The sequence below is a fragment of the Mytilus californianus genome, unplaced genomic scaffold, assembly GCF_021869535.1.
Source record: "Mytilus californianus isolate M0D057914Y unplaced genomic scaffold, xbMytCali1.0.p SCAF_1, whole genome shotgun sequence".
Classification (NCBI taxonomy): domain Eukaryota; kingdom Metazoa; phylum Mollusca; class Bivalvia; order Mytilida; family Mytilidae; genus Mytilus; species Mytilus californianus.
The window spans coordinates 12,595,163-12,612,758 of NW_026262581.1; the positions used below are offsets into that span (position 1 = coordinate 12,595,163).

The following is a 17,596-nucleotide window of genomic DNA, read 5'->3' on the forward strand; positions in this document are numbered from 1 at the left end:
TACCACATTTGTTGTCCAAAAAAACCGTGATCAAGCATCTTGTAGGTTCACAGTTCTGATCTCTTGTTTGAATCAATTTTTTTCAATTTGAATAATTGGTCCGTTACAACAAACGATATATTTTTATATTCATTGGTAATTTTTATGGAAACATATTAGAGTTATTCTTTAACTCTGTCTTTAAGTTATTGAAATATGTGTGTAAAGGGAAACGAATTATGCTTTGAAACATCTTCACTTTATGCTATGGAATGCACGTATATTCTATTTCATTATCCTTTTTTTTGTTGGTCAAAACTTTTGTGAGGCAGTTGCCTCGTTGCCTCAATGGAAGCTTCGCCTCTGATTTCATTTAAACTGACGGTGTCCTCTCTTTTAAATGTCCGTTACCAATCTAATTGAAATATAGATCTCTGATTTCGTTATGCTCAATGACATATATGCTTCGGCGGAGCACGCGAGTAACGATAGGTATTAAACGACAGATCAGAATTTTAATCTGACTGGTCCGTTACTGACTTGATGCCTTTTCCTCTTTTTGCGTATCAGTAGACAATAATAAGTTATAATCACCACATAAGCAATACGCATTCGTGTTTTTTTTGTTGATGGTTTTCCTTTTCCCCCAATCTTTTATTGCCCTTCTGATTTTCAAATTCCGTGATAGCTCTATGAAAATAATATCATGCATTTATATGGTACAAAATTTAATGTACTATTCTAACGATTTCGTAATCATATTAATGTTTTGTTTTGATTCCTCGATTAGAAGAATTATCTTTCCATTCTACTATTTACTGTTTAATTTAGTATTTTAAATTTTATCAATCTACGAAGTCACGTACCGAGTATTTAGTGCACCCTTTATTTAATTGTTCTCTGGAACGAAGCCAAACTAACTTATGAACATAATCTAATTGATCATATATAAACACTTTAAGCTAATAAAGGAAAGTGAATGGTTCAAAATAGATTTGTCTTTTATTTTCGGCATAAACAAATAAATGCCGAAGATCGCTTTACTCCGTAATTAAACAAGTAGTAGCGTGACTCTCTCTTGGGGCCTCTTTAGAAATCGCTTCCACTCTGTATCGCTTTCTAACTAAATGTTTGCGCGTGTCTAGATCTGTTTAGTTAAATTAAGAGTTCACCATTACTAGGTTAATATGACTAGTAAATGACAAGATTTGTTTGAAGATAATATATAAAAGTAAGATTTTTCCAACACCTTTTGCAGTATATAGTTAGTTGGTTATGTGTGATCCATTTCTAAATTTCTAGTATCTACGCCATCTAGTCCTGTTTTTGTGTCTTTACTGTTTCTTACTTATTTTGCTCACAATTAACTGGTGTAGTTGACAACACAAAATTTACATTTAACTTACTATTATACTATTTGATTAAAATGTATGAAGATGCATCGTTCTATTTGATGATTGTGTCATTTGCAAGTTGATTAAATAAATGATTGTGTCATTTATAAGTTGACTAAATGAATGAATTTGTCATTTGTAAGTGGACTAAATGACTTGCAAACAATTTATTCAGTACATCAATACCTCTCAAAAACAATCTTATCAATATTCGTTATATAACCGCAATACTCTCTTTTCTCAATTACTTTTTTTCAGTCACTGGTATCAGGCCTGTTCATTTTTCACATGATATACACATTTGAATAATTATACTAACAACAAAGTTTAAGTTTACTTTTGGTTAGTTAAATCTCAATTGAAGTTTATTGAAATTTTATTAAATGCTTGGTACATATCGTAATTATAAGGTCCAAGACGTTTGAGATTATTAATATTATTTACCTAGTTTATTTATCAGTTCCAAGCCTTTGACATATTACGGATACAGTCATAAAAGCAAGGCACGTTGACAATTGTACATTTAAACTATACAAGCATTGTTTTCTTTCATTCTATAGTTTCAATATATATGTACCACGGGACATGTATTTACGGAAGGTCTCTCCTAGTTTCACACGTTCTCTATCTTTGAGGAATGCTTATATAAATGTTGATAGTTTAAAATTTCTCAAGCCTAAGCTTCTGTGGATATATGAAAGTTTATTGAGAAAATTTATCAAAATATTACTGCATCATCAATGAGATAGGACGTCAAGTAAAACCCATTTATGATGTTCAGGATTATATTAGTTCATAAATTTGATAAGAATTTCCAATAGATAACAGGACGAGAGGAAAATAACTTTGAATAGTATTTGATTTTTAATATTGGATAAAAATGGCACTTCCTCTTATAACGAAGCGACAAACGTAAGTACAAATATAATTACTGTGTCCTTGGAACGAACATTTGTTCACTGTTTAAATTACTTTTTAAAACATGATTTCTGTCATGAAGATAATTTAGTGTTATTCATGCTTTAAATATATGATGATTTGACAAAATGTCTTTCATTCATGTAATTTCAATTATCATTTTTTTCGTTTTGAAAACGTGACAAAATGGGGAGGAGATGCAATTTATTTCCTGAACAGAGACCATCTTCTAGAACTGCTATTGATTCTTCTAATATTTTTTTTGTATTTTTCGTCTCCTTCACTCAATATAATATGAAAGAAAATGAAATAATGCATTTTGACATTTGTGGGAATAAAACACGTCCTGTTCTGTTCTAATCTAGTGCTATCTTACTCCAAGTCAGTTTATCTTGCACCTTGGATATCGCAACATTAGCCAATTTTGTTTTTCTTTGCTTTGATTTGTATAGCAAAGGCCGTTAGAGTGAAACATAGAGTCAGATATTTTCCACATTTCATTGGTGCTGCCTCGCCTTTGGACTTGTGGGCTCGACAGGTACTGATTTCAAACACTGTATCAGTGTAGACAACCCCAGTGATATATTACTTGTAACATTGTAGTAAAAGACATATTTTTCATATTATTCAGTAAAATTTATTTTGAATCTATCTGTATCAGAGTTTTTTCCACGTCTTACGGTTTTTTCTCCCAGTACTTTAAAGTAGGTAAACTTGAATCTTTTAGGCAATATAGAAATAAGGAGATGCGGTATGATTTCCAATGAGACAACTATCCAGTAGACAAGTTCATAACTAAGGATGTATGTAACTTTTTTTTATTCAATAATTGTGTACTTTTATTCATATGCTTAATATATCATTTCCATATTTTTCAATCAATACTATATCAATAAATTAAGAACATACATTTAAAGATCAGCCCAGGTCATTACCGACCAAGCATTTCATGATGATCATACAGATACATTCAACACGTCATAACAAATCACTTATATAATTACATTTTATCAGATGTATCTTTATTTTGTAAATAAAGGTAATTGATTTAATTTGAGGATAATATTTCCATATTTAATGTTTTCAGTCATTATAGAATATTTCTTTACAAAATGAATCAAAATAAATCGTAACATTGAATATTATATTTCATAAAAAGATAATTTATTAATGTGTGTTTATGTAGGCCCGTGGTTTTTATGAAATTTTAGAACCATTCCTACACATTGTATGTAATTATAATCATCATGATCATACTGAATAGGCCTACCATTAACATATTAGAAACATGCCCCCTATTAATTCTTATTCGGAGCCTTACAGAAAAAAAGTAAAATCCGTTTTGTGCTTTGAACATAATGGTTTGCACCTTTAAGATAATTTTTTGAATTTCATAAAGATATTTTAGTCGCATAAATCCGAAAACTGCAAACCTTTAACGACACACAATAACACTTATATTTGGGGAAAATACAGTAACCCTCAATACAGTCAAACATGTTCTTTTAATATTCAGTTTATATATCCAGTATATACTAGTGACGTAGGGCTGCTCGAGGTTTACCGTTATCTCCAGTTTTTGTTTGAGTTCAAGTTGCTCAATTTTTAGTTTACTAAGTTGTTTTTTGCGTCGGTTGGTTGTCTGTTTTCTTTTTCTTTTGGCTTGTTGGTGTTTGATTTTAATTCCCCCCCCCCTTTCTACATTCTCTTACCTTTTATATGTTGTACATTCTTCGGTAATACATTGGGAAGGAGGAATATGGTTGCATAAGGTTGGACATTGTTTTATGCATAGTATATGTTTAGTGTAGATCCTTTTTGTGTGCTTACCGACGTGTCAAAAGTACCTAATTGGTTATTTATTGTTTTTCTTCAAAAAGGATGTATATAACCGATTTCTGTGTAAACGCCTCGTGTTTCTGGAAACTTCATCTGATTCAATCGTTGTCAAAATGTTTAACTTTAGTGTACTAGTATACGCGTATGTACAGTTTCATAATTTCTAAAAAAAATAATCTTCTATTAAAATAAATTATCTAAATCATATCTACCAAGCAGACGATGCGTTCGCGGACTGACGGTCTCGTTGGCCTATCCAACACATCCTTTTATCCATATTGTCATCAGAAAATACCAATTAATCTGTCAACTAAGGCCAAATATAGTTCAGATTATTATGTGTAGGGTTAACAAATTCTAATATTTTGTTGTGCTTTGAGTTAATCTTATTAATCAAGATTGTATTCTCATTTAACCCTGTCAGGTTTTTTTTTATCAGATTTGATTATCTGTTTCTCATATAATTGGTTATGTATTGATAATCGAAGGTCTTTCAATTAATCAAATGGTGAAGACATTCTAAAATGTTATTGTAAGATATCACATTTAATGTTTTTTTCTCTATTTTAACTATTGTGAAGCGTTTGATAACAGATGAGAATTGAAATACTAGACGACACGAAACTTAAAGTTGTGATTTGATACGATCTTTTTCTTAAGAACCATTGAAAACAATTAATGAAAGTAAGAAAATTAAATGAAATATGCTAACCCAGAAAGGAAACTGCCTGTCACTTGCAATCATTTTGATTGTTCCATTGTTGTTGTTTTTCTCTCTTTTCTGTAATTGTCGTTTTTGGGTCTTGTTTTGGGGTTTGACTATCATTCAAATAAAGGACTATACTGATGTACGGAAAGGTGTAAACTACAAAAAATATAAAAATCCTAAGTTGTGCATGAAGCTCACTTAAAACCTCTATTAAATCCGGAATATTTCTTTTGACTGATGATATTATTCCGTAGTTAAGAGTGGAAAAAAATACGTGCACTCGATGCCTTTTGAACTAAGACTTTTTAATGGATGATGAATCAAATAAGATAAAAGTAACTGTCTAATAACAAATCTGCCAGCCCGGACTATGAATAGACAACTAAAAGCTTAATCATGCTCCACAATTGTGCCATAGTTTCTACCTGCGTGAGCCTCTTCCGGCAACTTATTTTCTTCTTTGGAACATTTTCCGGACCATAGAGAAAGTGCTATTGATTTAACGAACTCCGGCAATCTCCTATTAATTATATCTTAATCAAGTTAGAAGTAAATAATTGTTGCAAAGTTGTCCGTGAAAGTCAATAGAGACAGTTTTTCACAAAATGGTGTCTACAAATACGATAAAATTAAATTGATGATACTTCATATACACTTGATTTAATATGAGAGTATTTAATCAGTTTGTGCAAACATTTAATTTGGTGATACAAAAGTAAATTTAATCAGTTCTAAAACTAAAACTTATGCTTTAAAAGGCAATTTAAAATATCAAGATATGGAGTTAACACATAGTCGATTACGGTAAGCTTTATCTTCTCAGTAAAAATAATAAAAACATATAAAACAACTGAAGAATATCATTTTCTGGAATTTTTAATGTCTCTCTATCTTGCTTACAAGCATATATATATATGCATATATACATTTTGTATTCCCAAAAGTCTCAATTTTCTGCGGATTTCTTATGCTTGTGACAATCGTCTATTCCATAAAGTCTCAACTTCTTACGGATTTTTTCATGCTTGGAACAATTGCTGATTCGTATATATAATGCTCAACTTTCAGCCCCATATATTTATTTCTGAATAAATATAGATTATTGATGTTATTTGCTTTACGACAGTTACAAATATTTCATTGAATTCAGGACGATGAATAGTTATAAATTAGCTTTGCGGTACATTTTGAATATCTATTCTGATATAAATTTTATTCTTAGTCGGCACGGAACAGACCTCGATTTTTTACCATTTTAGAAACCATATAAAAAAATAATAATATGTTTAGATAACGCAACCAGAATATGACTTCGTAATTGATTTAGCCTTTCAATGTTTTTATTCGAGCGTCGCTGATGAGTCTTTTGTAGAGGAGGCGAATGTCTGGCCTTCAATGTCATAAGCCTGGTGTCTTTGATGAGTTTTTGTTTCATGAAGGTTATTTCAGTGTCTAGCGTTTCTCTCTTTCAATCTATAGAAAGTTTTCTAATGACGATTTCACTACTTGGCTTTCTATAAGTAGTAATGGTTTCACTGTGATCAACTTAAAGAGAACAAACATTTTATTTTGCCATTTTGAAACTGGAAAGTAATTAAAGCTTTCGGTGAACTTTTAAAACGAGTCTATATATCTCTTTCAGACAAATGACCTACAATGCAGCTGAAGATAAAGGAAGTATGAATAATGGTTCAACGCCAAGAAATAAAGAGCGTCCCAACCTCGAAGAAAAATACTGGAGTACGGATATCGTCAAACAAGTGGAGACGTGGATGAAGAACCAAAGATTTTCAGAACAATATGCTCCAAGTTCTCAAAGGTCACAATATACACCACCAATTCAATCTGAACGAAGTCGAAAACGAAGACGAAAGCGACCGAGTCAAAAGGACGGTGAATCCGGAGGTGAATATACAGAAAGCATAAACTACACTGATTCTGAAATAGTAAGCACTGTGGAAAGTAAAGCAATACAAAGAAAACTTTTTGAAAAGGAAGACAAAAAGCTCATGAAAAACAACGGAGTTAAAGTTTATCCTTCAAAAGTCGATAATGGGTATGTAAACCGTGACAATATGTACAATAAAAGTTTTGAAAGACCAAATAAAAACTCAAGATTTGGTAGCATTCATGATGAAATTGAATTTCAAAAACGCTATAAACGAATATCCGATCTTCAAAACCATTTACAGTTTGTGAATGGAAGTTATTTATCAGGAAAGAATATATTAGTAGAACAAAAGAAACTTGCTCCCGTTACAGATTTTAGTAGAAGATTTAAACAACTTAACCCATCAGAAATGTTTGCAATATCACCCCTTGAACATTTAAACATCAAAACAAAATCAAAGCCGAAACATTATCTTCAAGCAACACAAGTGACACATAACAGTAGATATAAATCAAAGAAAAAGACATTTCCATGGCAGAAATTTCAAAAACTTCCGGATATTTCGCCTGACCATAAGCCGCCTAAGAAAGCATTAAGTGAAAGCGATGTAAAATTGGGAGATGAAATTGACCGAGATACGGCAAGGTCTGGTTATATTAGTAGCTTACTGAGTCAGGATGATACCAGAGACGAACGTGTTAAATCTGTTGTCACAGATAGTTCCTATGGACCTTATCAGGAAATGAAAGTCACTATTCATATTCGATACAAAAACCAAAAATCCTCTCCGGAAGTCAAAAGCGAGGATGAATATGTCAGTGAAACTAGTTCTGTCCAATCTTCTGAAGACAATACGTCTCGAGCATATGATGGACGATTGAATTCAAATAACCAAGAAAAAACAACTAGTCGAGAAAACAAAATTACATCTCTACTATCACAGAATGATCAGAATTTGGTGCATAGTACAAATTTTCGTGGTTTGTCAAGAACTAGCAATATGTCGAAATCAAGTAAAGAAAACTATAAAAACTATGAAGGTGGGACTCTTTCCTCATTAGTTATATCCGATCCCGTTTCTAAAATGCCGAGACATAATGCTGGCAAAATAAGGGAATGATATGCAATCACATTGTTATACATAAAAAATGTTACATGTTGATGTGTTTTTGTTTTTTAAATTATTCATAGAAAACATAAATTTCTTAATCTTTTTTAAACGTTAATCTGTACCAAGGATTTGTGCAGTATACACATCCTTGTCGTCTGTGCATATACATATTTAGTTTTATAATAACTTGAACTAAGCAGTAGTACCTTTTAATTATGATTTTTTTGAATTTTCATGTCCTTTTTTGACATATTAGAAACCTGCAGCCAGCCTGTCTAATAATTAATAAAAAAAAAAATTGTAAACAATATGGATAAGATTTTCAGACTTACTTGGTACAACTACTAAGATGTGGCAGGTTTGGTTAGTTCAACCTCGCCACTCTACACAATACAATAACATACAGTATATGAAGCTTTCAACAAAATGACCAATAACTTGAACAAAGATACAAGAGGCAACACAAGGTTTAGAATAAACTCATCATAGATATCAGGATGGAAATTTTGTACGCCAGACGCGCGTGTCTTCTAAAAAGACTCATCAGTGACGCTCAAATCAAAAAAGTTAAAAAGGCCAAACAAAGTACGAAGTCGATGAACATTGAGGACCTAAAATTCCTAAAAGTTTTGCCAAATATAGCTAAGGTAATCTAGGGTAGAAATCATTAGTATTTCGAAAAATTCAAAGTTTTGTAAACAGTAAATTTATAACTATGACCATATTAATGATAATTCATGTCAACAGAAGAAAGGGTTAAATTTGCTTTCATCTATTATGAAGTTATACAGTTTATTGAACCAACAACTATGGCTACCAAAGCTGATAGCTATCACAGATGCTAGTTCAATACTCTGCAAAACGGAGAGAGAAATAAGAGAAAACTTCGTCAAATTTCTCTGGACATAAAATACAAAATAAGTTGAAGGAAGCTGAGAAAAGGGCAACATCATTATTCAAATGAAGAATTGACAGACTTAGATGAAAGCAAGATAAAATCACCAGATGTCATTATAAAAGGTAGTGATATCGCATGCTTTCAAGGGCATGCTGGAATCAACCATTGTTATGTCCAGCGTTATGGAATAAGGTCACAGTTATGATTAATGTTATGTAAATATATTTTGTTTACTCTTAGAACAGTATTCAAGCTTGTGATGATTTAAAAAGGCATTATTTCACTATAATGGTCTGAAAGCTCTCATCCAGTTTTCCACCAGTTTTAGTGTATTTAATATTTATTATTCACAACGACCAATGTAAAGCGTAAAAGCTCTAAACGTATGTGTAATTTTGTTGGCACTTAATACTGTAGTCGCTTAAAAAAGAGGCATAAAGACCTAAAGTACACTGTATGTTTAGTTTATTGTCTGACATATAAGAATTCAACGTATATAAGTCGCTGCATGTTACACTGCTTTTGGGGAAGGTCAATTGTCTTGTCACAGATCTTGAATTTTGGAAATTCTTTTCATCCAGTCATGATAAGAAGCAGGTCTTTTCAACATGTGTTTATGTAGACGAAATGCTCGTATAGCGTACACAATTATAAGCCTGATATCTTTGATAAACTTTAAAAACTACTTGGTCGATACCATTACTGGTGGACGTTTTGTCGCCGAGGGTATCACCATCCCAGTAGTCAGCACATTTGTGTTGGCACGAAACATAATTGATATGTTCGTTTTCTATAAATTTACTGTATATACAATGTTGAATTATTCGAAACACTAAGGTCTTTATTACCCAAGTTATAGATTGCCTTGGCGGTATTTGACACAACTTTTCGGAATTATCGATATTTAAAGCCTTACAACTTCGTATACGATTTGGCCTATTAACTGTCTTAATTCGAGGGTCGTATGTAGACGAAACGCGTGTCTGGGGTACAAATTTATAAGCCTGGTATCTTTGAGGAGTTTTTTGTGTATATGATATCCTTCATTGTCTAGTTTTTATATAGATCAATGACAATGCCTAAGAGCTTGTCTTCAATACTTGCTGTAGTTATAAACAAGTTTCTTTTCATATAATACTTTAATAGCCACAATGGATGCAATCATCATCAGGTTTTTTAAGATTGTAAATGTAACAGAAGGCTTTTTGCTTCGTGAGCTTGTACATGTCATTGTTATTTCTTTCTTGTACAGATTAGTAAAATCAATAAAATAAAATGCATTCATCGATACTTTATTACAAACAAAATCTGTTATCATACACATTTTCAACTAAGGATACGTTCTTGAAATTCTTTTAAAATGTTTTCAAAGAAGCTGATTGATGATGTTTATTGTCTAGTGGCAAAATGTGTATATGGAGGATGATTGTGTGTTGATTTAGTATGAAAATAGCCTGCTCTGTACTTTGACTCGCTGAGTCGGATATTTACCGTGGTAGCTCAAAGCAAATAAACATTTCAAGGAAGACATCATCCTACCAAGACACATAATTCTAACTCTCAGTCAACCAGTCTTTACTCTAATTTCAAAACGCAATGTATTAGGCAGAGAAGCAGCAAATATCACTTTGAAAGTCATTGGTTTGACCAGTCAAACACACGTCCTGCTTATTTGAGTCACGCGCGCAACCACTAGATCAGCGATGCGAATTATCCCTAGACAGGAAAAAGACTGTTTGAGTAAAACGACAACACCATCTTCTGAAAAAAAGTTTTTGTCAAATACCATCCTTAAAGAAACTTTTATAAATTGATTTTAAATCATTAATCACTTTGTTTTAAAGAATGTTTCACGGTAAATTTTAATCTGGCTGTCGACCTTGTGAATTTTTAATGCAACAGTGTAGTCTATGCATAATTATTTTTGAATAATACTCATGTGGAGTTCTACGCTTTGCTTCTTTTAATTTATTGACCGAATCAGAAAAATCAGCATTGTGTAACACTCACAAAAACTGTGTTGAGAATAAAGTAATGTAGCGTGTCCATTTTATAGCGTTTTCTGATGACTATAATATGATTGTTATTTGGTAGCGTATCTATGTAAAATCCATATAGAATACAAACAACTAACACAATATTTAGTTCTAATGTTATAACTATTTTATAACTTCCAACTAGTATAACATTGTTTACATATTAATATACGTTCACGCACATTCGTAAATAAAAGAACATGTTCTTACTACATCTAGTTTTAACACCAACTCTAATGTATCTCTTTACTACCAAAAAACTATATCTCTCACACCCTCTGGTAAACTCTCCTCTTGACGATGCCGCGTCGGTTCCAATTAATAAAATGTCTCTTAGAAGACTATACGGGCAGTGTCTATACACCACACACACACATATTTTAACAAACACTAAAAGCGATTATTCCAAAACTCTTATAGAATTGCTAAAATCGCCCCGTCTAGCACTTGAAATTCCAATTCCAAAATGTTACTAATTGAATACGGTGATTATTGATTTGTTCTTTAATTTTACAGGCTTTACTTCATTCTTCTTTCCAATTCGATTGCCATTTCCATCTTAACACTTGATTTTGTAAGTGTGTAGCTATTGATGATTGAATTGCCTGTAATACGCAACTAAACCTAAAGATGATGCAAGTTCCTTTACATTTTGCGGAGGTGCCATCTTCGCAACTGCTTCAACTTTCTTTGAATCAGTTCGTATACCTTCTCTTGAAACTCTATGTCCACCATGACGAAGTTTTAATTGATTGATCGATTGATTAGTGTTTGACGCCACCTTCAGCACTTTTGTGCTTTTTCGTGGGGTCAGTTTGTATTGGTGGAAGAAGCCGGAGTGTCCGGAGAAAACCACCGAACTTCGGCATGAAAACTGACAATCCTAGTCAATTAAGATTGGAGTTTTAAGTCTGTCCATAATTTTACAAAGGTTTAAAAGATGTTCATCAAATGATTTCCAATACACAATAATATCATCAAGATAAGAAGCCCGCTAACTGTTGATTCAATTATTTGTTTGGAGCGTTGATGCCGTATTACATAGTCCGAATTGTATTGATGTATACTGATAAAGTCCACCGTTTGAGGTTGAAAACGCAGTCTTTTCTTTTTAAGAAGGTTTCATTTATATTTGATGATAAGCCATATCCAAGTCCAGTGATGAATACTACTGAGATACACACAAAGAATCCAAGTTATCTTCAATCCTCTGTATCGAATACGCATCTGTTATGGTCTTTTCATTTAATTTCCGGTAATCCATACATAGTTGCCATGATGAGTGGTTTTCCTGTACCAAGACAATTGGAGCGGACCATTGACAACAGGATTTTTCTATGATACTTTTCTTCTTTAAATTGTCTATTTCATTTTTCAAAATTTGTCTCTTGAACAATGGTACACTTATCGGTGGTTCTTTGATTTCTGTTACATCATGTAGTTTTATAAAATGCGTCTCCAACAATGTTTCTCCAGGTTTTTCATTAGGTTATGCAAATACCTCTTGGTCATGCATTAACACGTTTCAAAATTGATCTGCCATTTGTTTGGGTTGATAACTTCTTTCAATCTAGAAGCATCCTCTTCATATATTGAGGTTACTGTGCCTTGTATCTCTTCTCGTCAATATGACATAGATCAACATTACCAATCTCTACCTCAACATTGTCACAGATATTCATAATTGGAACAAACATGTACACAATGACATCTGTATTAGTTGCATTAATAATAATCTGGCATAAATTATTCCCTTAGATGTATTCACAAGAACTCTTGCTAGTACTAGTCTATTATTGTCCATAAACTTCTTTCAGAAAACAGGACACCATAAGTATTCAACAATGTATCTCCTACCTTTCTTGTCAGTCTCGATTTTACTGCTACTTCATGTTTAGCAGGTACCATTATTTTTTCTTAAGTCTAAATCAATCACTCTGCTTGATCGAGTGTTTACATTGTTTTCCTGAAATGATATATTCTTGCCATTATTTCAAAAGAAGAAGTATAACGACAACACTTTATAATGTTTCTCCTTACAAATTTGATTTCACCTTTCCAAGATGTAAAGGAAAAAGTCATAACTGTAGTTCCTAACACATTTAAACTACTTCCGTTTGCGGTTTCGATTTTTTGTTTCCATTGAGTGTAGCAAACGTCTTCTATCGGGCAGAATGTTAATTTGGCTTTCTTCTGTATAAAAGAACATTTACACATCAATTTTTCAATGAATGTTTGTGTTTTGGCTTCTTTCTTTGTGCTTGGCAAAAATTGTGCGCTCTGTATTTGCTTTCGTTGTCGACATCATAAACAATGTATACAAACCAAATTACTAGCATTTTTTTCATGCATGCGTACGCGTTTTTCCTGGAAAGCACTTGTCGCTGCTTAATGGAGTGTCTTTGGCTTGTTACATCTTATTCCACCCTAAAATCTTAAGTTTCTCTACAAGAGTCAAGAAATGTTCGAATGCTGTTTTCCTGCACAACTTGTGGGTTAGAAGGATATGAACATGTCTATACAAATCTTCTATTGTTTGCCCCAAATACTTGAACGATTCTCCTGGTGTTCTTTTTCTCAGCCTTACTTCAACATCTATCATGTTAGAATTTCTAAATCGTAGTTCCATACTGTTAATTTAACGATCTCAATTTGTTTGTGCATCATTTTACAGACCATTCATAAATGTCTCTGCTCGACTTCTTAGCATTTTGATGAACACCAGTCATTTCCTGTCAACATTCCAACCATTTAGTTTCGCAATGTTTTTAAACATATTGGCACAACTGGCATACTCAGATCCTGCATAAGCAGGACTTGTGTTTAAATAATCACAGTCATATCTTTTGATGAATGGTTTTCGAATTTACAATTAGACAGCGTAACCTTATTTGAATATTGTGAAACAATTTGTCTAGAAAGAATCTTTTATATTACTTTACTTAATTCTTTAATTTTTGAAGGTTATTGCGATAAAGGATACAAAAGAAACAGTTAAGTCTGCCACATATTTTGACTTGCATCTAGAAATTGACAATGAGGGTCGGTTCAAAAACAAAACTTTACGATAAAAGAGATGAATTGTGAACTCTTCATTTCTATGTAGCAACATTCCAGCGGCGCCTGCATACGGAGTATATATCTCCCAGTTGATACGATATTCCAGGGCTTGTATTTCCTATCCTGATTTCCTTGATCGAGGGTTCTGCTCACAAGGAACTATTAAATCAAGATATCCATGTGGTGAAGTTGATCCCTTCGTAAATCTTACGGACACCATCACGAGTTGGTTGACCGTTATGGAATATCTGTTTCACAGATGACGACGAATATGTTCCAATTGTCCTAACTACAATCCCGCTCCCTTTCCCCGAATGTGACCTACCGAATTAGACTTATCACCGGGTTTGTACTTACATGAGCAACACGACGGGTGGCACATGTGGAGCAGGATCTGCTTACCCTTCCGGACAACCTGAGATCCCCCCAGTTTTTGGTAGGGTTCGTGTTGCTCGGTCTTTAGTTTTATATGTTGTGTTTTGTATACTGTTGGTCTTTTTCTTTTTAAGCCATGGCGTTGACAGTTTATTTTCGACTTATGGTTTTGAATGTCCCTTTGGTATCTTTCGCCTCTCTTTTATGGAATAAATGTCATGCGAAGATATCTGTTTTTGTCTAGGTGATTCAAATTTTGAAAAGTAAGTGAAAGATCAATTTTGATGCTAGCTCGATGTTAAATTTTGTTGATTATTTTTACTGTAATTTTACAGTAAATCGAATCTCAACAGCAGGTATAATGTTCTCGAACTGCCTTGGACCAAACTTTTCAAATTAAGTTTGTTCTCACATGACAGCTGCACAGAGTTCGTGTCCGATAAACGGAAACAATTATTAGAAGGATCCGTCTAGTAGATAGTCCCTTTCCCTTCATCAGAAATTATTACAAGGAAGGGTCCGTCAGTTAGGGTTCCTCCTACGTTAAACAAAGGTTATACTAAGAATACACCCGGCCTTTGCGTTCAAAACCCTTGCTTGTGTTTACATCAAATTCTTGAAATTCTAAATAAATTAAAAAGAAATTGTGAGAAAAACATATCTAGAAAAAAAAATATGTTCACTAATATTTTGACACCTCAAAATTCAAGAGACTATCCTAAATTGAGGTAAATTGTATGGATAAAAACCGCAATTTTTATACGTGTGCATGCAAAACAAATTTCTTGTTAGAGGGGTCTAAATACAGCACAAACAACATTTTCCAAAAGACCAAAATAGTGAAAAAGTATATTTTAACATAACGCATTTGACTAACAGGTCGAACAACAAATGTTCTTAAACAAGAAATTTGTTTTGCATGCACACGTATAAAAATTGCGGTTTTTATCCAACGCAATCATAGGTTTGAACGTTGTTTTCAATTTGGACTTGTTTATATTTTTTCGTTTGGGCTTGTATTATATTTGCCTTCGGGTTTATATGATACGTTCATCCTATTTTGACTCCTCAAAATTCAATAGTCTATCCTAAATTGAGTTAAATTGTATGGCTTTCCAAATACCGTTTCGATTCCTAACATCACTGAAGAGACATTAATTGCCGAAATCCGGATATGGTGTACAAATACCTTTGCACCTTTTGTTTGCGGTATACCATCTTCTCCGCAAGTTTATTTTTTCTGTTTAGTTTAGTATTAAATTTATAATTAAGATCCATTTATTACATCGGTGATCCGTTTATTTGGCAATCGCCGATGGCAGTCAGTAAGAACATTTGTTGTTCGACCTGTTAGTCAAATGCGTTATGTTAAAATATACTTTTTCACTATTTTGGTCTTTTGGAAAATGTTGTTTGTGACCATCGAGTAACTGGCAAATAAATATCATGCGAACATAAAGAGAAAGAGAGAGAGAGAGAAGATACCAAGGAGCAACCAAAAGTCATGTCATTTTAAAATAGACAACACTGTGGATAAAGCAACACTACCCCGACAAAAAATCACTCAGTACAATAATATATAGAAAGGATAACAGGAATCATCTAATTTATATGACCACACCAACCACCAACATCCGTTTAAAAAAAAAAAAATAATAAAACCAGACGCACAACCACACACTACAAACCAGTGAAAGTCTGAAATGGGCAGTATTTTAACTCGACTGTACTGATTTTCACTCGAACATTCTGAATAGGTCTGAAATTTACTTAATATTATTCAATTTCAATCTTAACCATACTTATCTGTACATATCTGTACTTGACCCTTATCTTGACCATACTGTAAAGTCTTAACTCGTACTCGACCAGTCTGAAACAGTATTAACTCATTCTCGACCTGTACTTAATCAGTTCTTGGCCTGATTTCAATATCTTAACAATACTCGACCAACGGACTTTATGATCTGAACCAGAGACATATATATACACATATATATGTCTCTGTCTGAACCATACTGGGTTATTACATAATTATATGTGATCTTTTTATCGGACAAATCACGTTCTTATAGTGTACCTCTTGGTCAAATGTCTAGCCAAGGGAAACAAATCTTGTAAAATAAAAGACTATAAAAAGAAGAAATAAGAGATGTAGATTAAGAATAGGTCAAGGATTGTTAAGGCTTGGTCGAGTATGGTTCAGACTTGGTCGAGTATGATTGTACATACTACAATGTCATAATGAACAAAAGATGTTACAATGAGACATGGAACGTTTTTCATTGTAGTAACAATATCATGATGAAATGGTGTTCAATAATTGTGCTTACAGTTATCTCCCCTAAAACTAACCTAACTCCCCTGAAAGCGGCGTCAATTACAAGCGTTAATTTCAGCATTTCCTAATTTGCAGTTCATTTTGGGGTTCAATAAGGTTGTCTAAGTAGTAGGGGAAAAATCTTAATATGCAAAACTTTCAGTCTAAAACCTTTGCTGTGAAATTCTAAATAACTTTAGTTACGTCTTTTTAAATAGAGAATGTATTATACTAGTACATCAAATCATTGAAAATACAGATATCCCTTGGTGACTGTTTTTTTTAGATACAAGCATCTAAACCCTTTTATTCTTCTTGCATTTTTATATGAAATTTATATGAAGAAATGAATTACTGAAAAATATAAAAGAAATAACAAAATTATGAAAACGTTTTGCAAAGTATATTTGATGTGTGAAATATAAGGATTGCTGGCAATTTACAAAGTACAAAATATCCTTAAAGGGGCATTAGCTGTCAAATTCATGTTCACCGATTTGACTCATATTTGATTTATAACATACTAAAACGTATATCTAAATCATAAAAAAAGTCTAAAACAAACAGTTTACAATGCATGGGCTCGGTAATATGTATTAGTATTTCGTGTGTATTTTAGTCTAGACGCCATCTAATTAACCATCGATGCGACTTCCGAAGACTGCCGATGGTAATATAACCCGATATAAACATATAGATATAAATAGATAGCGAAATTCGTGCAATTGGATTTTTCTAGATCTGTTTGATTTCATATTATAGGTTAAAAATATATGTTAATCATCATTTTTACCTGTATAAGAATGAGTTTTTGTGGATCGAATCAAGTCAATCAAATGGTTTACACTTGTTTCACTTTCAATGTTGACATTTTCTTTTCCTTTTAATAACTGAACACGCCTAATTCATGTGTAACCCATCTCTGGCTAAGGGGTTAAATTGAAGGTCACATGAATACGGATTCAATGAGGTCAAATTATTCACTTGCAAGTGAATAATTCATCAGCAATATTTCTTAGCTTATTTTGACAAAATTGAACCAATCTGGCTGCTAAAAGCGAATTAT

At 32.7% G+C, this 17,596-nt stretch overlaps 1 protein-coding gene across 5 annotated transcripts in view; it reads left to right on the plus strand.

Moving 5' to 3' along the window:
• The window catches only part of LOC127703729 (uncharacterized), a 32,770-nt gene extending 24,845 nt beyond the window's left edge, over positions 1–7,925 (plus strand). For 3 of the 5 annotated variants that reach the window (XM_052207848.1, XM_052208005.1, XM_052207996.1), the window contains exon 2: positions 6,482–7,925. In XM_052207848.1, coding sequence (XP_052063808.1) covers positions 6,482–7,850 — 1,369 coding nt within the window. In that variant the 3' untranslated portion in view covers positions 7,851–7,925. Of the gene's footprint in view, positions 1–1,867; positions 2,286–5,448; positions 5,644–6,481 lie in introns of those variants that run through there. The other 2 variants (XM_052207908.1, XM_052207961.1) reach the window with 2 other exon arrangements.
• Positions 7,926–17,596: the final 9,671 nt, after the last annotated feature.